General features: G+C 42.5%; 1 protein-coding gene and 1 pseudogene across 4 annotated transcripts in view; one reads left to right on the top strand and one right to left on the bottom strand.

Moving 5' to 3' along the window:
- Positions 1-15,317, bottom strand: part of Rbm33 (RNA binding motif protein 33) — a 109,407-nt gene extending 94,090 nt beyond the window's left edge. For all 4 annotated transcript variants that reach the window (XM_059257778.1, XM_059257779.1, XM_059257780.1 and 1 more), the window contains exons 1-2: positions 15,170-15,317; positions 2,468-2,546 (exon numbers count right to left, since the gene is read on the bottom strand). In XM_059257778.1, coding sequence (XP_059113761.1) covers positions 2,468-2,546; positions 15,170-15,212 — 122 coding nt within the window. In that variant the 5' untranslated portion in view covers positions 15,213-15,317. The remainder of the gene's footprint in view (positions 1-2,467; positions 2,547-15,169) is intronic.
- Positions 15,318-19,328: 4,011 nt separating this feature from the next.
- LOC131905838 (transmembrane protein 258-like) lies at positions 19,329-19,645 on the top strand (annotated as a pseudogene).
- The last annotated feature ends 1,920 nt before the right edge of the window (positions 19,646-21,565 follow it).

Raw genomic sequence — 21,565 nt, 5'->3', positions numbered from 1 at the left:
TGCTCCCTAAATAAGCATTCATTAAATGATTTTCAGTTAAGACCTTCTCAATATGCTTCTGTCTTGCTTGAACTTAAATTTTTTCAGGTGCTGAGCCAGCATCATGGTATTCTCTTGCAAATCTCCACTGATACAACACCAGAGCAGGTTTTCATAACAATCACTCTTCCAAACTTTTAAACTTCTCCATTATGCAAGCAGGCAGAAGGTATTTTATGCTTAAACAATATCAAAAACATGCATAACACTGAATCTTGAATGTGCAAACATCTTACTGAAGACCATGTGGGAACAGAAGCTGGTTCACAAACAAAGACAACTGCTACCCATACTGAGGAGAGTAATAAAACCAGGCTGCCTCACATCAGCATAGCAGGAAGGAAGGAAGGAAGGAAGGAAGGAAGGAAGGAAGGAAGGAAGGAAGGAAGGAAGGAAGGAAGGAAGGTAGGTGCCCAAAACTACAAATCCTAACATCAGACAGACTTAGGAGCCAACCAGGATAAATTCCAACTGAGGGACTATTAGGACAATCTGACCACCACTAAGAGAATAACTATGGCAGATTAAACACAACTGACCTAAGAGTCTATGACTTAAAATTATTCTAAAACAATGCTCAGGAGCGGAAGTTGCTGCAGGTAATTACTTTGGAAATGGGCAAATTTGGAAAATTTCCTGTCTAATCTGTGCCTTGGAAGACTTCCTAGTTAATAGACACATTACAGGAAACAAACCTCTGTGACTACTTTAAGTTCTCCAGAAGTGGAGGTACAGGATAGATACAAGAGACTTCCACATACCTTTACTCCCTATGCTAAGACTTCAATGTGAACAACCTCTACACCTATATTCATTTACATAAAACACAAGGGGTTAGACTATCTAAAACTAAGCAGTCAAGCAGAAATCCTAGAAAATATATCGTTTTGTTCCTCTCAAAAAGAACTCAAGGCTTCAGTTTTGATAAATGGCCTCCAAATGTCATGATTCAGTTAAAAACATGGTCTCTTCCAGGGTGGTGCTGGTGAAAGTAATGAGACTCTGAGGAGACAGGGCCTAGTGAGAGGTCCCAGGAAAGTTCACAGGGGATAGTGGGACATGAGTACAATCTTGGCTCATGATACGAGTGGTTTTACCTGGATGTGCCTCTAACATGATGTGCTTCCTCATCAGAGGCCCAAAGCTAATGGGCCACTCCATCATGAACTGGAGCCTCTAAAACTATGAGCTAAAAAAAACACAACTTCCTATGTTGACTGTCCAAGCACTTCACTGTAGTAATAGAAAACACCAACGGGAAGGACCTTTATCTGGATATAATTTCAAACCATAGAAAAGCAGTCATGTACCTGCACTGTATGAGAACACACTGACACAGGCACAAATGCAAACCTAAGAGGTAAAAGAGCAAAAATGAACACTAGCTAGAACTGTATAAATAGTCAGGGATTTCTCTTGGACTCAATGTGGCTGTATGTGTAAGCATTGTATTTTAAGAAATAGTCTCAAATGCTTCCAGGTGAAATGACGTCTGATTTCAGGGGTTTGCAGACTGTACAGATAAAAACTGATCATCACTCAAGTTGGGTGACAGTACATTGGGTTCAATGTGCTATACTATACATTCACATGTGCCTAAAAGTCTGAATAAGTTAAATATCAATTGGTATAATCAATTTCAGGCAACTATACCCTGTTAAAAACTTAACTCTGTCAGAACCATACAATACATACATACATACCTCTCCCATCCACCCACACAAATAAGATACATTTCTTCCACACCCTAACAGTCCTTTCTCTAGAATCCTGACTGATACACTGAATGAGTCAGGAAAGGATAGTCAACCTTATGTTGATCATCCAAGATTCTACTGTAAACCATTCTGTAAACTTCTATAGGCACTTGTTCTTAAACAAAATCAGTACATAATCATAGCATATTTCTTGTTCACTTGCCTCAGCACCTAACACAGCCAGCCTGTACACCTCCAGCACTCCTCCTCTAAAAGTAGAGATCCCCCCAGAGGCACACTGAGCTGACATCAGCCATCACCAACTGTTTTCCAATGTGTGTGCAAGTGTGGACTATTAAGCAGTTATGTTCACCTACATTACTAGTTAGGGAAATGAAGTTAAAAATCAATACATATTAAAATTGCAAAAATTTCAAATCTCAACAACTACAGGGCAGGATACACAGCAAAAGGTACCGTGTCATCCAAATGGTTGTGTTGTTCTATAAACAGAGAGAAAGCAAGTTCATGCTCCGCATAGCTACCTACAACACAAGCTTGGACTGGGCCCTGGTGAGGCCTGAAGAGACCTCCCATCAGCCCAGCAGGGAGGCTGATGTAGGACAGGGCACCAAAGGGCCAGCACACTATCTTTGGTAAAGATCTCTGTATCCATCAGATGATCGCAGACATCACACTGACACCCTAGGGAAGCCCAAGTGTGCACACACCTGTCCCAGTCCTCATCGGCAGCTCTTCTCCTCCAGGACCGTTCTGCACCAGGCTTGTCAAACTGGTCAAAATCATCATCTGTGAAGAAGAGTCCACTCAAGTCAGTTTTGTTAAATCAAGGCAGACAAAAGGCAATTAATCAACTAGGATACCAGCTTCCTTAAGAGTCCAGCTTCACCCTCCAGATACAAAGTTCCCTATATAGCAATCAGAAATCTTAAACCATCCTGAAGCATTAGTAAAATATTTTATTTAATAAAATAAAAGCAATCCAAAAATTTATTGAATACTAGGTATGAAAATTCAGTGAAAGCAGCATTTTTTAAATTATAACTTTTTACTGCACAAAAGGGGCTAAGTGATTTTTTAAAAATTAGAGACTCCTATAATATTAATTTTTCAGCTTTCACACTTTTCTAAATAACAGAAATAGAATGCAAGCTATGTAAAAGTTTTCTATTTATTGGCCACATTTTATAAAAAGTAAAAACTGTCAAACCTTAAGGGACAAAATTTTAACTGTATTAACTTGGTATATCCAAAGTTTGACCACTAAGGCCCAGGAATCAGAACAGAAGTCAGCAGTGAGTGTTTTGCTTCATATGAAGTCCTAAGTGCATTTACACTCCAAGCACCGCTCACATCTCAACATGGCAAGAGACCACTAAGATAGCTCAGAACATCAGAAACAGAGCCCTTATTTTTATTTTATTTAAAAAAAAAATCAATCTATTATTTACCTCACAAATTTGCTGGAAGTTTAAATTTGTATTTTTATAATAGGAAAGGCACTTGATGGTTATTTTTAATGTTAGGAAACAGTAAGAACTGAAATTAAAGTTTTCATGTGAGACATACGGGGGGGGGGGGGGGGCGCGGCAGCAATTGCAAAGAAAGAGGCAGCAGTTGTTGCAAAGAAAGGGGCCCAGAACACTTGGGTGACACAAATTCCTATTGCCTAGGGCATCTCTCTAGCTCAGACTGGAAAATTAACCACTAAGGTTCTAACAAAACCATCAATAATATCAACCCTTACCCAGATTAGACTCCTGAGAGAACCTGATAAAAACTGTTTTTAGTGTAGTGGTGCACACTTTTAATCCCAGCATTTGGGAGGCAGAGGCAGGTGGATCTCTGTGAGGTCAGCCCGGTCTACACAGTGTGAGTTCCAGGACAGCCAAGGCTACATAGTGAGACATTGTCTTGAAAAAACCAAAACAAATAAAACCTGTTTTTAAAAAATGACTATGTAAAGTCTCTGAGATGATTCTAAGGACAAGTACCAAATGAAAGACACATATTACAGAAATTGACTACATGTCTGTTCAAAGCTGTGGCAGCAAGGGTCCTCCTGTTCCTTCAAAATCACAGAGCTCCTTGCTTCCTCAATGAGGGCTAGAACCTCTGGTATCTTTCATCCCACCACCAACCTACCTGCTACTGATGCTCAGCTATAGGGGGATATCAGTGGAGAAGGAACCCTTCTCCCACACCAAGTGGGACACTCAACCCAGATGTCCCTGCTGAAGAGGGAAACAGAAGCTTCCCAACTTGTAGGTGACAAGCAGTCAGCAAAGGAACCAACAAGCAAAGAACAGTGAGAAACCCAGGGAGAAGGAGTAGGCAAGCCAGCACCCACAGCCACTCCAAGGTGTTCTTGGCATCTCAAATGCCCATTTCCAGGGGGAAAAGGGAGTGGGTAGAAGTTTCCTTGAGATTGAAATAGTCCATCCTGCGGGGAAAATTCTTAAGTCAAAGGTATACAACTCAAAATAGCTTCAGAAAGTCCCTAAAACTGACCAGATTCACTAACCCCCCCCCCCTCCAAGAGTAAACAATAAAGACTGCTGAGAGTCATTCAGACAAGTCAAACTGCAAATCTTGAAATCAGACCAGACCAGTTACCCTGAAAAGATTTGGGTCAACTGAGACACTTGGAAGACACTTTACAACATATTGAGCTGCCTGCAAACTGTGTAGTGAGCTCCAGGTTCTCAGCTTTTGAGGGCTGTCACCCAGGCTGGGGTGGGTTTTAGTGATGCAGCTGTCTTTGAATTATTTCTGCTCCTGTAAGAAACCTCTTACCCATATTCCTGTTAAGTAACCCCCATAGAACTCAATGGTTCGCCAAGCTGGACTTTGGTCTGTTGTGAGTTTATCTGGGGTGAGTAGGCGAGAGACAGACAGAGAGAGAGAGAGAGAGAGAGAGAGAGAGAGAGAGAGAGAGAGAGAGAGAGAAAGAGAGGGAGGGAGAGAGGGAGAGAGGGAGAGAGGGAGAGAAGGAGAGAGGGAGAGAGGGGGAGAGGGAGAGGGAGAGGGAGAGGGAGAGAGAGAGAGAGAGAGAGAGAGAGAGAGAGAGAGAGAGAATAAATTTTCCCTCTTCCCAGGAAAAGTCTTATGACACAGCAGACAAAGAAACAGGTATAATCCTTCATACATGGGATGGGAGGAAGCAGGCAGCAGAAACTACTTGTGAGAAGTTCATAAAAACATTTAAGTAGCCATCACAGATTATTTATGTTCAAAGAACTAAATGAAACCAGAAGAATCAAAAAGTAAGGTAGCAATGCCACAGCAAAGGACAGATAAAGAAGCAAACCAGTACAAAACCAAATAAATCTTGAAATTAAAACTAACAGGAGGACAGGAAAGATGGCTCAGCAGGGATAAAGGTGCGTGTCATTGGGCCTGAAGATCAAAGTTCAATCCCCAGAAGCCACAGAAAGGTGGAGGGGCAGGTCAATTGCCAAAGTTTGAGGCCAGCCAAAGATATGAAGTAAGTTCTAGGACAGCCAGGGTTACAGTGTGAGACTCTGTCTCAAACAAATAAACAATATTCATTTACAGGGGTCATAAAAGCAGATTCAAGCTGGCAAAATAGAAAGTAACATCAAAACGACTACTGCAGAAAATTTGGACCATCACTATCCCATGAATATAAACACAAAAGAAATAACAGAAAGAGGGTACAAAGGAGCAGGAAAAATACCTGAAGACATAACTAAAAACTTCCCCCCAATTTTTTAAAATTGGCCTTCATATCTAGAAAAGTACAACTAATTTACAACACAATAAAAAGAGACACACATACCAATTAAAATGTACCCAAAGGCAAAGAGAAAATCTGGAAAGCAGAGGAGGCCTCATCACTACAAGGTAACCACAATGTGGCTCATCATCAGAACAAGGAGCTGGGGTTGCATTAGGATAACAGAACTCGGAGTGCCTTTAATCCTGGAAAACTATCCTATACAGAGATGAAAATAGTATGCACAAAAAACCACAAACAAGATCTCTGTGGCTAGCAGATCCACAGTAATTGAATTATGGGCTACAAAACAATATGTGAAAATAACTCCGTTACCGTTTTTTTGAAATAAGATGGAAATGATTTCAAGTTGAGGTAATACTGGACATTAAGAGGACACTAAATCAATGGCTGGTGTCCTTGTGAGGAAAAGGAGATTTGGACATAAGACATACACAGGAGAAAGGACCATGTAAGGCCAAACAGTGAGGCTTCTAGACAAGTACCACCAGAACTGGAAGAGTATGGTATCCAGAGTAGGGACCTTCCAGTCTCCTCACTGTAAATCTGTTTCCATCAGGCTACTCACTTGTGCTATTTAAATATGCAGATTTATGCCTTTCACCTGAATCAGGGGGGTGCTTGTCCTTTGTCTGCCATTCCCTGAGCTCTCTTCCTGGATGTGCACGTGTTTCAGTACATACACTTCATGGTATCCCACAGATCCTACAGGCTTTTCCCCCTTCTCTATTAAATGGATACTCTCACAGACCTCTACATTTGTTCAATCTCCTACTGAACTGCCCAGAGATTATTCAGAGATTGTACTTTTTAGCTCTAGAACTGTCCCTTGCTTCCTCTTTGTAATTTATCTTTATCGCTCTGTCCCATTTCTGAGCACACTGTTCTCTAGAATTCTTTCAGTGGATGCTTGTTCATTTGTTTTGGTTTCTTCTTTTGTGGCCTAGGATTTCTTAAAGCAATTTGAGTGTTTAAGACAGTTACTTCAAAGTGTTTCTGGGCCTTCTAGTGGGTGGTTTCTATTTCTTTTCCTCCTGGAAATAGGTCATACTTTCCTGGGTTCTTTGTACAAACTGATTTTTTTCATTTAAAACTATGTATCTTAAATACTGCAACAGAGTAACAATTAATCTCTCCCATGGCCATGGTTGCTGCTATTACTCATGAAGGCTGTATCCATTAAATGACTTCCAAACCATTTCTGCAAAGATTATTCTACCCCTTTTTTAATGTGTGTACTGAAATCCCTACCCACTCAGTGACCCAACAGAGTTATCTTTAAATACCTCAATACAAGGGAAGGGAAAATTCACCAACATTGCATGGCCATGATAAAAATGAAATAAAGTGAATCTGAATCAATACTCCACAAAAGCACAAAAAGAAAGTCTTTATTCCTGGGCTAGGCAAACATTCTTTCATGTAACAGCAAAACCAAAACCAATGGAAGATCTGACAAACTGGACACCATCAGAACCTACAGCATCTACTCCCCTAAAGGCACAATACAGCAAATGAAAACAAGCCAGATAGAGCTCTTTTTTTCCCTGTGCACTATTCCACTAAACTGTAGAACCTGAGTATGCCCAAGCATAACAGTGCGTAGCCTGGACCTCATTCACCATGTTCAGCAGGAACAGTACTGTGTGTGGGATGGAGCCCTAACTCTGGGGTTGTCAGAATTAAAAGGAAGTACTGATGTTACAGAGTGACATCAGTTTAAATCAGTACAATCTACAAGTCAAACTATTTTTGAATTTTACAAAGACAATTGAATGAGGAGCTAGTGAAGAGCCAGGATATGTATGCCACCCTCTCAGCTCACCGATGTGTCCACCATAAGTGCATGACTGTGATTGCATTCCTGGGAGGTTAGAAGTTGAAGTTGAAAGTTCTGACTCCTTAAACACACATGGTTGGTTTTTCAAATAACCAGCCTCCATTCCCACAGCTATGGAAACCCCTCTCCACTCATTTCATTATCATAAAAAGATAATAAACTCCAAGAGTTTTAAGAACTCTGTGCATAGGAACCATAAACAAAGCCCAAGACTTCCTTTCATCATACTACAATTAGTGCCCATCAAAAATCTTGACTACTAGAACCTCAGAATGTGCCCTTATTTAGAAATAGCAAAGAATTTGCAAATATAATTCATTCAGATAAAGTCATTTTTATTAGAGTGGGCTCCAAAACCAGACAACCCATTCTTATACACCTGAAACAAACAATACAGAACTTGAAGTTGTTTGTGTATCAGTGCTCACAACAGTGTCTCTATAGTAAACAAAAGGTGGAAATTCAAGTACAGTCAGAGAAAACGTGTTTTATACACACAACAGAGGATCGTATAATTGTTTAAAAGGAGGGAAATTCTGCAACTGCAGAGATGGCTCAGTGGCTAACGTACTTGCCATGCAAGCATGAGGACCTGATTTTGAATCCCCAGCTTCCAATATAAAAAGCTAGACCCAGCAGCGTCCATCCTGTTAGATGCCTAGAGCTTGATAGTCAGCCAATCTAGCCAATCAAAGAGCTCCGAGTTCGGTGAGAGGCTCTGTCCCAAACAAACAAACAAACAAACAAAGTGAGGAGTGACTAAGGCATCAATATCGACCTCTAGCCTCCACACACATGTATACATGTACACAATGGAGGGTGGGAGCAACTCTGTCGTGTGCTATAACATGGACACCTTGAAGGCATTGTATTCAGTGGAATAGTTCTGGCTCAAAATCTTTAGAAGCAAACTAAGTGGCCCGAAACCTGTTTCTGTTCTTATATTTTCTCCACTCATCTTCCATGTCTTCAGGTTAGAGATAAATTATTTTTAAAATTCCAGTTTGTATGCCAGTTTATACCAGTCATGAACAACACAAATAAGGGAAGACAATTTGCCTTAGTCCAGATGTTACAAGAACAGGGAGCGCCCAATAAAACAAAAGGGACATCCCTGCTTCAATGCTCTAAGTCGAAATCCCGCACTAGCTAGCTCATTCTAACAAGCAAACCTAAAGGCCTCTTGCTGGGTGATGCAGGTTTCTAGCACATGATAAATGGCGCCTACAATGAGCACAAACAACTTTTACTTACTTTTCTCATCAAATCATCTTCCAGACCCTTGGGTTACCTTAAGGCCGGGGTCTAGTAACTGTCAATCTATGAGTCAGCAAACTTTGGCCATGGGATAAGTAGCAGTGATACATGTTTATTTAAATTTAGCAACAGCCCATTCAGGTAAGCAAACATTTACTGGAATAAAGCACTACTATCCAGGACAGCAGTCCGGTTACAAGGCCAGAGCTGATCTGTAATCACACAATCCAGAAAGCACCCTTTAAAGTAACTTACATATTCACAGGATTACCTTCCAAGGTGGTCATGTAAACGAGGTATTTCCATATATGAAAAACTATACTCAAGGACTGGGAAGATGTCTTAGTTGATGAAGTGTCTGCCACACAAGCATAAAGACTTTGTTCAGATCCCCAACACCCACATAAAACTGGACCAGAAGGTTTTGAATCTGTAACCCCAGTGCTAGGGGATGGGAGGGGACAGAGAAGGGCAAATCCCTTGAGTTCACTGGCCAGCCAGCCTAGCTCAATCAAATGGATGAGTTCCATGTTCAGTGAGATCATTTCCCAAAAAAGGTGGTGAAGTGATACATAAACCACTGTCCTCCACACACACACACACACACACACACACACACACAGGTGTACACACTCACATGAACACATACATAACACACATGGGGAGTGACAAACACCCTTACTGTCACTGTCAAATTCTTTTCACTTGCTAGAGACAGTGGAACAGAACCTGTCTGGCCACTGAGGCAACATTAAATTGCCAAAACCCACCAACTGCCAGAATTAATTTTCCTTGAACCTTGGAATCTTAAAAACAAAACAAAACAAAACCTTGCAAAAACTTGGAGCTTCAAAAAGAAAATAGCTACTAAACTGCAGCATGCAGTGCTGTGAACTCCCTTACCAGAACCGCAAACCCATTCCCCAGCCCAGCAGCAACAGGGTATGCACGCAATGTTCCAAGGGCTTCCTGAGACTAACAGTGCTGCTGTCCACACCCTCAAAGCACCTGACTATGCACTGAGACCTGCCCTTGGATCTCTGAGGTAAACTGAGAGGCTGCCTTTATTTTACCCTCTTGGAGCTCAGAGCTAAAGTAGCAATCCAGGCAGAGTGGTCCAAAGCAACTGTGACCAACTGTAGACAGAGGAAACAATACACCTACCAAAAAGCCTGGAAAAGAGGAGGCTGTGGGTGAGGAAAAGATTTTGAAGAGCACTGATGTATAATTGGGAATCAAGAGCACCTTCTGTATGTCCAGGTCTAGATACACTCTTAGAAGAGTTACATCTCTGGCTGCTGATGGGGCTCTGGTAAGCAGGAGGTAGAGTAAGGCAGAGTTACAGATGGCCTAATGAACACTGAAGTATTTCAGCTACTGCCAATTTTCAAAAGCAGGGTGTGCTTTTTATTATTTGGTTCCAGAAATGTAAGAAAATATGTCAGTTCATTGGTTGAGCACTAAGATGACAGGTGGAGACATAACTAACTACACAAAAACATCAGTCTCTGTGAAATCAGTTTGGAAAAGTTATTTTAAAAAACAGACAAATCACAAGTAATAAGCAGCCAGGGGAGTAGATACATCATAAAATTTCCCAAATTAATTCATTATAACATTCAAAATGACCTGTTTTCAGTCCCCAAACTGAGTTATTTAAAAAAAAAAAAAAAAGTACTGACATTATACACTCTAAGTAGCTAAAGGAAAAAATATTTAAAAAAAAAAAATGAACAAAGACTTAGGGAAGCTAACAACACCATCCAGAGTATCAGAACATGCACTGAAGAGTGACTGAGAAGATAAAGCAAGCAAGGCGGAAGAAATGGCCCCAAATTTCCAAATTAGATGAGCCTACAGACCCTAGGAACTCCATTAACTCCAGCAGGACGAACTCAAGAGATCCATACCAACAATGGTATACATATAAGACCAAACGCTCTCAAAACCAAAGCCAAAGAAGGTTTAGAAATCCCCAAGTGACCTCTCACATACAAAGGGACCTTGGTTATATTTAATTCTATTTCTTTTTTTTTTTTTTTTTTTTGGTTTTTCGAGACAGGGTTTCTCTATGTAGCTTTGTGCCTTTTTCCTGGAACTCACTCTGTAGCCCAGGCTGGCCTCGAACTCACAGAGATCCGCCTGCCTCTGCCTCCCGAGTGCTGGGATTAAAGGCGTGCGCCACCACCGCCCAGCCTTAATTCTATTTCTAATCAAGAGTCCAGAATTCAGTAAAATAAAATACTTAACATGCAGAAAGAAAAAGAAAGACTAAGCCAAAAATTCTGTATCTGATAAACTATCCTTCAAAAATTAATGAGGCTGGAGAGGTTGAAGAAACGGCTTCAGCAGTTAAGACTTTATTGCTCTTGCAGAGGACTGGAGTTTGATTCTCAGCACCCACACTGGGCAGCCTGCAACCACTCTCGTTCCAGGGGCATCAAACACCTCTGGCCTTCACAGGCACCTTCAGTTACATGTACGCATATGTGTGTATATATATACACACACACACACACACACACACACACACACTCACACATAATTAAAAAATCAATCTTGCCGGGCAGTGGTGGCACACGCCTTTAATCCCAGCACTCGGGAGGCAGAGGCAGGCGGATCTCTGTGAGTTCGAGGCCAGCCTGGTCTCCAAAGCGAGTTCCAGGAAAGGCGCAAAGCTACACAGAGAAACCCTGTCTCAAAAAACCAAAAAAAAAAAAAAAAAAAAATCAATCTTAAAAATAACTAGGCATGGTGACACACATGCCTTTAATCCCAGCACTAGAAGACAGAGGCAGGCAGACCTCTGAATTCAAGAGGCTAGCCAAAACTACACAATACACTATCTCAAAGTCTTCTCCACTCCCCAATTTCTTTTTGATGAAACTAAAATTTTAAAGGAGGAGCTAGAGATTGCTCAGCAGTAAAAGGCTGCTCTTCCAGAAGACCCTGGTTCGGTTCCCATGACTTGCATGGTGGCTCACATAAATCTGTCCATAACTCCAGTTCTAGGGAGTCTGATACCCTGGGCCTTCTAGACTCCTCACCAATGTAGGCAAAACATCCATACACATAAAATAAAAATCTTTTAAAAAGGTTTAAAAAATGTTGAGCATTAAGCTGTCACACACCACCTAACAATCAGCACACAGAAATTAATGTATTCCAGACTTCCTACCCAAAGGGAACATGATCAGGAACTATGAATTCTCAGTGCCTCTCAGACTAACAACATGCACTGTCAATACTGCTTTCTAAGCACATTTACAGTTAGCTAGGCTGTTTCAGAGGTTAAATGCTTAAATTCATTTTTTAAGTTTACCTATTTATTGTGGGTACATGTCACCACTCACATGAGATCACAGAACAACTTGGAGTCAGTTCTCTCCTTCCACCAGTTGAGTTCCAGGGATGGAACTCATGGTGTCAGAGTTGGCATCAAGTGCCTTTGCCCAATGAACCATCTTGATAACCCATTAAATTCAATTTTGAGTCATATTTGATATTGGGACATATGTAAGTCATAAACTGGCTGTGTGTAGTGGTATACCCCTTTAATCCCACAACTTAAAAACAGAGGTAGACAGACTCTCTCTGAGTTCAAGGTCAGCTTGCTCTACATAATGAGTTCTAGGACAGCCAGGACTACACCAAGAAACACTGCCTCAAAAAACAATAAAAGTAAGTTGTGTGAGTCAAGGAACATCAAAATGTGGATAAATGTTGATGCTGGGCTTATTGTATTAGGTATATCTGAAAATTCTTGATTCAATCTTTTTCTTCAGTAAGATCTACCCAAGAAACAAAATTTTACAAGTACATTTTATTTTCCTCACCTATAAAAATCAGTGTATTTAAAGAATACTGTTAAATTATGAGACAAGGCACTCATCCTAACCCAGTTCATGAACTGTTTTATGAACTGTTAAGTCTTAATGTACAAATCAGCTTGGAGGATTTTTGTTAAAATTTATGTTCCGACTTTTCATTTTGACTTTGTATTTTATACTACAAAGCAAGCACTAAATCTTGAAATTTATTATTTGCTCTACAATATGTCCTTAAAGGCCTACTTCTACATTTATGCTAATCACCAATGTCCAATATTCTCTTAACCATCAAGACCCTCATGCTTCTCCCACCCTTACTTGCAACAGCAAATATCTTTACAGAACTGCCATCTAAAGTTAAAGGCATGCTGCATTCCTATAAGCACCAAGTTTCACACTGACATAACTGTACTTCTGTAATTATCTATTTTGGCCACCTAGAGATTCTATTAGTTTCTGGCTCCATTCTAGACACTGAAATACCACCATCATCACCATCCCACCACCTGACCCTTGAAAACATTAACCACTTACAATACATGAGATGATTTTAAACTGACAATTCTGGGATATTTAATGGATTTAGTTCAATAACCAAGTTAGATTAGGCCACAATCACGTTTTGTTGAGGGAGGGAGTAAAGACAGGTGCTCACTATCCAACCCAGGGTGGCCTCAAACTCACAACCCTTCCACCTCCATTTCCCAAATGCTGGTATTACAAGCTCATACCAGATACACAACACCCTTTTAATGTAATGAAACAGAAATCTGAAAGCTTCGCACATAGTCCCCACTAGAACTAGCCATGAAATCTGTGCAAGTACTTTATCATGATGTCAATGTGAATGTGAGCTGTAACTATAAAGTCTGAAAGCCACTGTGCTAGGTAATATGCTAAACTGAGGACCAAGTAAGTAACCTAGATACAAAGAAGGTATTACCTACAATGTAAATATTTCCAATGTAATGGTTTTGTTGGTTATACAGCAAACATACGGATCTAGTGGACAAAAATAAGACACAGTATTTTTTTGTCCAGATTTACTAAGGAAACATTTCAATCTCTAATTCATTTGTCAAATATTTGTTGAACACATGCTATGGACCAGGAACTTGGGGTGCATGGTAATGCAGGCAGACATGCTTGTTCTCACAGGTCTTACAAGTTACTCAAAGGGCATAAAAAAAAGGCAAAAAATTACATATTAAGGGTAACAGATAAACGTTCAAGGGAAAACAGGAGTGCCACTAGATGGAAAGGGAAGCACAGAAGGGAAACACATATAAGCCAATGATTTCTCTGGTGAGGCCTCCTGAACCTGCTGAATCAGGAGACAGCCCTACAAGAGAGGACAGGAAGAGTGCAGCACAAATGGGAGTGAGGAGCGCAGGCAGTTCTAGGTAGGGGTGCAGGGATGGTGAGTACCAGGGACCAATTCATACAGAACTGTTGGGCTTGAGTCTAAGAAATGTGAACGCTGGCAGGGTAATAAAATGAAAGAAAAATTCCAAACTTCCAGAAAACCTATCTAGCCCTCTAAAACTACAACCCTCAAACTTTCGGACCTAAAAATTAATACATAGCTTCCAAATCTTGTTTATGTGGTTATTTACAAGCATTTACTATTTTAAAATTTAACGAGAAACTTAAAAGAACACACAAGCACACAGTCCCTAAGCCATCAATGTCATGTCTTCATATGCCACAAAGACTCTAGAAGGCCTCAATGCACACTAGTGAAAAACAAATGGAAAATTAAAATAATATCTTCATCTTTCACTTAAGACAGCTTTGATCTAAGGGTTTCCATAACATTGGGACTCACATATAAACTTTAATTTTTACCTTCTCTATTCAAGGCAGATAAAATGTATTTTAAACATTTAACTAGAAAGCCTCAGATTCATATGTTTAAAAAAAAATCATCTATGTAAACTGGCAATGACATAGACCATACCACATCCTCTCCAGAAACGACATTCTGGCATGTAGCCTCTGCCGTTTTATTTTTGCGTTTATCATACAAATACTTTGATATTTGGGCCAGAATCCCTAAGCAGGGTTGTTTTAATATGCCCGCCCATCTGGAAGCATCACAAAACCGCCTCTGGAAGATGCAGTGTCTAAGTTCAAGTGTCTATAGCAAGCTGGTGGCAAAGGCTTTTGTTGTCCACACTTTACCAAGGGTCTCCTTTTATCCAAGTCCTGAAACGTCATTTTAAAGTACTGCTTCACATTTTTTTCAAAAACACTCTCATTCAACAAAATGTGGTTTTATTTAAAACTGGTTAGTCTTTCCATACCGTTTACAATGGTGAAACAAACACCCTAGAAACTGGTTCCGTCACTAAACCTTTGTACCCTATCTATCTTCATCCTTGCAAGCATACGGCCACTCACAGGTTTTCCTCGGACGATAATGGGTTTATTTAAAGCACTCTAATACGCCGCGAAATTTCTCTTGCATTCTGACTGGGCGACTCGCCGCTACCCAGGGAGAATCTTCCAGGGGGGCCAGAAATCGCCAGGGCCGCCCGACCCCCGACCCCGCCACGGGCTCGCCGCAGACCTCGCGCCGCCGCCGCCACGAGCCTAACGCTCCGCGCTCCGGGCCTGGTCGGCACAGGCAGGCCCAGGACGGACGGCTCCGGCTGTGGCGGGGCGACACGAAGGCCCTACACAAAGGCTGCCCGGCCCACGGCGCCAACCGCGGCCCACGTACCTCCAGCGCCTGCTCCTCCGCCCGCGCCCAGAGCGGCCGCCATGGTGGTCCCCGGGCCCGGCCTTCAGCCGTCCCCCGAGCCTCTGGCGGCCGACGGCGCTGGTGCGGGCCGGGGAGGCGGGGGAGCGGCGAGGGCCGGAGCCCGCGAGCGAGCAGAGGCGAGGCCCGCGCGTCGCGGTCCGCAGCGGCCTCTCGCCTCCGCAGGAAGAAAACAACACTACGGCAACATGGCCGCGCCGCAGTGCACGCCGGGAGGAAGGGGGGCGGAAGAGCTGGCCGGCGGCAGGCGGGCGCCCGAAGTCCCCGGAGCCCGACCGTGCCCGGCGGCGCGCGCTGAGGGGACCGGCGCACAGACACGGCTTCCGCCGGGCGAGAAGGCCGAGGATCCAAACGGGAGGAATGTGGCCGGCCGCCCGCCGTAAGTCAAACCGGAGGCTGTCATAAGTCGCCTTGCAGCAGTCGGCACGGCTGCGCTTTACGACGGCCTCGCCGCCGTCGCAGGTGGAGGAGCTGAAGCGCGGCCCGCGGTGGTAACGGCCCAGTCTGGCTTCCGCGCGACCAGGGATGGTGCGCGGGAACGCCGCGCACGCGCACGCGCACGCGCCTTGGCGCCAGCTGGATGAGACGGTAAACCTGTGGAGTCCAGCGAAAGGAGCGGAGGTGTGTTGCAGTGGTCCTGGGCGCTGGGATGAGGCGGGACTAGGAACCATAGCCTCACAGACTCCTGAGCATCCCAAGAAGCGTCCAGGCCTGACGCCTTAGGAGGGAGGTTTCAGGGCAGAAGTGAGCTGGGAAGGCTAAGGGGCAGCGCAGGTGGGCTCCTGGAGAGGCCAGGATGGAGGCTGGTCACTGCTCAGTGAGCATTCCAGACAGAGGGGCAAGTATTCGTCGACGTTCACGGGAAGTCATGGGGGCTGAAAGAATGTCTCCTATAAACTTCAACTTTTGTTTCATTGAAATTTTTCTTCATAAAATGTTGGAGAAGATAAACATTTCTGATTATAAGTAATGAATAAATAATGTGCATTTAAGAAACAGGAAAAAAAACAATTTCTTTTTTTTTTTTTTTAAAAAGCCACTTTCATTTAACTCATGAAGTCATTGCCCAATAAAAGTAAGCCTGGCACATTAATAAATTCTTATCTAAACTGCTTGAACCTCTTGTTACCTTTCACTAATTGCACTGTGGAAGATGGAATGCCCAACTCAGAGATTTTTCAAGATGATTGCAGTGGTGATCTTGAGAAAAACATTTTAAAAAGATTCACAATGATAAAATTACCTCATAATACTTTATAGCCATATTACATATGAAAAAGGACATGTATCTCAATTATGAAACACCTAAAACTGAAATTCTCCAGGACAAGAAGCTCTAAACTTTTTTTTTACTCAAACATTCAATAGAAAAACATTAAAATATGAGCATTCAGTATTTAGAGATTTGATCACTTACTGTGTACAGATTTAAACTCCCTTTTCCTCATCACCACATCATACCACTCCCGGCCAACTCTCTAGAAACCTGTTGAGGTTCGGTGTCAATTAGGATTCCAAACTGCATTGCTTGTGAAAGTGATCCCTGAGTAGTACAATGCTTCTGGCCTCAGAGCACTGAACAATCCTCAAACACCTAGCGGGAAGCCATTCCTGCATGCTCTCCTACTTGAAGATACTACCTAAATGTGAGGGTTTAACAATAGCCCCCATAACAAGAGCTGTTATGAGATATGCTGGCTTGGATATGTCGGAAGCTTCTAAGCCAAGAAGGCTTCCTACCCTCAGTGAGTACCTAAGTGGACTTTGAGACATCGTGCCTTCGTGGAAGATGGCTATGTAAGTCAGTCTCTCTCTCTCTCTCTCTCTCTCTCTCTCTCTCTCTCTCTCTCTCTCTTTCTCTCTCCCCCTCCCTCCCTTCCTCCATGGGAATCTACTTCAGAAGTCTACCGTGAGAGCCTACAGGAGACCAGCCCAAGAACACAGCAACACCTAGCACTCAAATCTTGGCTTTTCAATCCTATACTCTAAAAGAATAATTTCTGTTGGGAAAAACTCAGAAAACTCCACCTGAATTGATTAAACACTTCAATCATGAATGAATAAAAATGATGTGTACCTACAGAATGCAGTAGGAGAACAGTATGTCTTTCATGGCAATCTCATTAATGATGTCTACCTGAGTCAGTTGTTGAGAAACCACGACAAGGTCCTACTGAAAGATGTTCTTCTATGCAGGTTTGTAATCTTCAAAAGCATCAAATTTATGAAGGTCAGGGAAAAACTGAGGTGGAGTTGCAGGATAAAGAAGTCATGACAACCGGGCGGTGGTAGCGCACGCCTTTAATCCCAGCACTCGGGAGGCAGAGCCAGGCGGATCTCTGTGAGTTCGAGGCCAGCCTGGGCTACCCAGTGAGTTCCAGGAAAGGCGCAAAGCTACACAGAGAAACCCTGTCTCGAAAAACCAAAAAAAAAAAAAAAAAAAAAAAAAAAAAAAAAAAGTCATGACAACCAAGTGCAGCTCATGACTCTGAAATGGGTCTCCCAGAGTGAGGTGCATTAGTGGGACAACTCGTGAAAATAGGAAGGCCTCAAGATTAGAGAGGTGGAATATGACAGTTAATTTCCTGGTTTTGATTGTTGTGATTGATATGTAAGAAGAATGCTTTTGCATAATATACACAGGGGTGGGGATGGGTATCTACTCAAAATTCACAAAGTCATGCATTTAACCCAAAATGATTAGTGAAGAAGCCAAACATGGAGCTAGAGAGATGGCTCAGTGGTTAAAGGCATATACTGCATTTGCAGAGGACCAGTGTTCAGTTCCTAGTACCCCTGTCAGGCAGCTCACAACCACCTATAACTCCAGCTCCAGGGGATCTGACACCCTTTCCTGGACTCCCAAATGTACCTGTACACTTGTGTGTGCCCACACACATGTTGCAAGATATTTGATCACACTGTGGACCCCGAGATTGCATTATTTACAGGAGAAACCTGTTCCTAGCTGTGGTGTGGCTCAGCCCTAGCACACACCTTTAATGCAAAAGCTTTATTCTTGAATATTGTAAACAGGATTAAATAAAGTCAACCATAGGTCAAGAGGCAGAGCAAGCAACCAGTTGACAGGAAAAAAACCATAGAAAGAGGGAGTTAGGAAGACTGATAGATGCAGAGGAAATAGAAGGGTGGGACATCTGGTTGGAGGAGTTTTGGCTTGAGATGATGTAGGAAAAATCTCTTTCTGGAACAATGGCAAAGGAGAAAGCAGCTGGGTGTTTTCTCTGCCTCTCTGAGCCAGCAGGTTTTCACCCTAGCATCTGGCTCCTGAGTCTTTATCGAAAAAATAGAACAATAGAGACTTAGTTAAAAAAACATTACACATATATACACATAAGAAAAAAATTAAAACTTTTATTAAAAAGAGAAGCAGCATATATGATCAATTCTAGAAGAAAGATAATCAATGGAATTACAAAGAATTTCAAACAATTATAAGTATCTTCAAGGAATAAGAGGGAAATAAGGTCCAAATAAGGAAATAAACAGATGATATGAAGTAAAATTTCTAGAGCTATGCTTGAAATAAAGTACTTAGTGGATAGGAATAAAAGATCAGAAATTCCTAGTTCTATCTCAGAGATGTACAGAGCTCAGAAGAGCATCACTCCCAAGTTTACAATTCGGAAAAAGTGCAGTTCCCTTGATCCAAGAAAATCAAGCTTTCAAAGCAACCAAGTAACTGAAAGTCTGAGGTAGACAAACACCTGTAAAGGGTTAAGACTTTGTTGAGGGTATTCTCTTGCCTGTGACAGACATAGCCAATTCCATATAAACTGGAAATAACAGTCAACCAAAATAGTTAATGAACTTGTAAATGCCATGTGTGGACTAGCCATAGAGTAGAATTACTGCCTCCCTTGCAGGCTTCTCCATGAACTATATCATGTACTCATGAAAGGTAGGGAGAATCCTGAGACTGCCCATCACTGTGATGGCTGAAGAAGGGCACGGTGGCCACTTAAGAAATTCCACCCACACACATCTCCCTTTTTATCCTTATGAAAAGCTTCTGAATCTTCATGGAGAAGAGCAACAAAAAGCGAAGCCACATCTTCTGGTGGTGGACCAGTCAGTGGTTTATTGTGTATGGAGCAAAATGGAGCTCGAGGCCATGAGTAGGTACACCAGCCCAGTCAACCGGGCTGTCTTCCCACACCTGGCTGTGGTACTTCTTGCCATCGGCATGTTCTTCCCCTCCTGATTCTTGGTTTACAGGGTCACCTCTACCAAGTACACACGTGATACTTAGAAAGAGCTCCTCATCTCCTTGGTGGCCTCACTCTTCACGGGCTTCAGAGTCCTCTTCCTCCTGCTCTGGGTTGGCATCTACGTATGAGTCCCCAAGGGTTCCCACCAGGCAGCTTCACCAAGTCCCTGCTTTTGTAAATTAAATTTTTACCATTGCTACAAGTTTCCCACCTGCTGTTTTCAATAAAAGCAGATGTGTGACAAGAATAAAAAAAAAAAAAATCAAGCCATAGGGCAGCGAGGAAAACCAGTTCCACTGTGGGAAGAGCACAGAGAAAAGACAAACAGAAGCACATGCTTGTCGAGCACAGTGGCTGAAGTAGGAGTACTAGAAAGCCCACCACACCCCAAGATTCAGGGGCTGCCTGCCTAACATAGAGGTCTGATCATTATCAGTAGACTGCCCTTCTCCCCTCTCCTACCGTGTTAAAGAGCTAGGGGGTGTGACTCAGTGATAAAGTACTGATCTGGAATGTATGAGGCCATGGCTTCATCCATAACACCGAAAAGGAGAAAGAAACGATTTTTTTTTTCTTTGTTTTTCAAGACAGGTTTTCTCTGTATAGTTTTGGTGCCTGTCTTGGATCTCACTCTCTAGACCAGGCTGGCCTTGAACTCAAAGAGAACAATCTGCCTCTGCCTCCTGAGTGCTGGGATTAAAGGCGTGCGCCACCGCTGTCTGGCTCAGAAACCATTTTTAAACAAGTCTCAAAGACTGTGCATGTGGGCAGGGTGACACATACCTATAACACCAGCACTTGAGAGGCAAAGACAGAAGGATTGCTGATTGCTTCAAGTGAATGGCCAGCCTGGTCTATATAGCAAGTTCCAGGCCAGCCAGGAATTCACAGTTAAACCCTACCTCAAGAAAATAGAAAGACAATTAAAAGTCCAGTGCAAGTACCTGGTTGATTCAGGTGGGAGTCATGAGAGGCTGATTCTGTTAAGAATGCAGCAGGGAGAGAAGCCAAAACCCAGGTAAAGGCCAGCCGGTGGTGGCGCACGCCTTTAATCCCAGCACTCAGGAAGCAGAGGCAGGTGGAGCTCTGTGAATTTGAGGCCAGCCTGGTCTACAAAGCGAGTTCCAGGAAAGGTGCAAAGCTACACAGAGAAACCCTGTCTCGAAAAAACAAAAAAACAAAAACAAAACAAAAAACCAGGTAAAGAGTGGACAATGGAAATAACTACCAATGGACCACAGCACATGTCACAGATAGGGTACCACTAGAGGAATTGGGAACCACCTGTGCATCTGAAATGTGCCCCCATCACTCCATGTGTCTGAACACTTGATCCCCTCTGCTCTGAAGGTGCTATTTCAAGGCTGTGAAACCTTTAAAGTTGAAGCCTGGCTGGCAGAAGTAGGACACTAGGGGAAGGCCTTTGAAGGTTATAGCCCACCCCCATTCAGACCAATCTCTACTTTCTAATCAGCCAAGGTATGAGTAAGCTATGCAGCAAGCTTCCACTAAACCACTCTGGCCATGATGCCCCTCCACCAGGTTGGACTGTACCTCCTGAAACCTGAACCCAAAATAAACCATCCTTAAAGTTGCTAATGAACATGCAAAATACGTGAAGTTTTTTGGGAAAACCTAGCAGTTTCTTTAAAAAATAAAAGTATATTTATCTGACCAGTGAGATGGCCCAGCAGGTAAATGCACTGAACCTGACAACCTGAGTTTAATTTCCATAACCCATATAGTAAAAAGAAAGAAAGAACTGACTTCCACAGCTTATTCTCTGTCCTTCATGCACAGAGCACACAACATAATATTTTGAAGTACACTTATTATACAATCCAGCAATACCTCTCCTAGGTATTTACTCAGGTGAACTAAAGACTTGTGTTCACAGAAAAGCCTGTGAGTGTTTATAACTTGCATGTGAGTACTTGTAGCATGCTTATCTGTATCAGAAATAATAATCATCATCCAGTAGGTGACTGGATAAATTGGTATGGTCATGCAATAGACTACAACTCACGAATAATTAGTGAGCTGTTGATTCACACAGCAATGTGGATGGATTTTGCTATACGTTCAGAAGGCTGAGCACTTCATAGTTCATATATGTTCTGGAAAA

The sequence above is a fragment of the Peromyscus eremicus genome, chromosome 3, assembly GCF_949786415.1.
Source record: "Peromyscus eremicus chromosome 3, PerEre_H2_v1, whole genome shotgun sequence".
Classification (NCBI taxonomy): Eukaryota; Metazoa; Chordata; class Mammalia; order Rodentia; family Cricetidae; genus Peromyscus; species Peromyscus eremicus.
The sequence above is the reverse complement of the archived record's forward strand: the minus strand, read 5'-3'. Positions and strand labels throughout refer to the sequence as shown.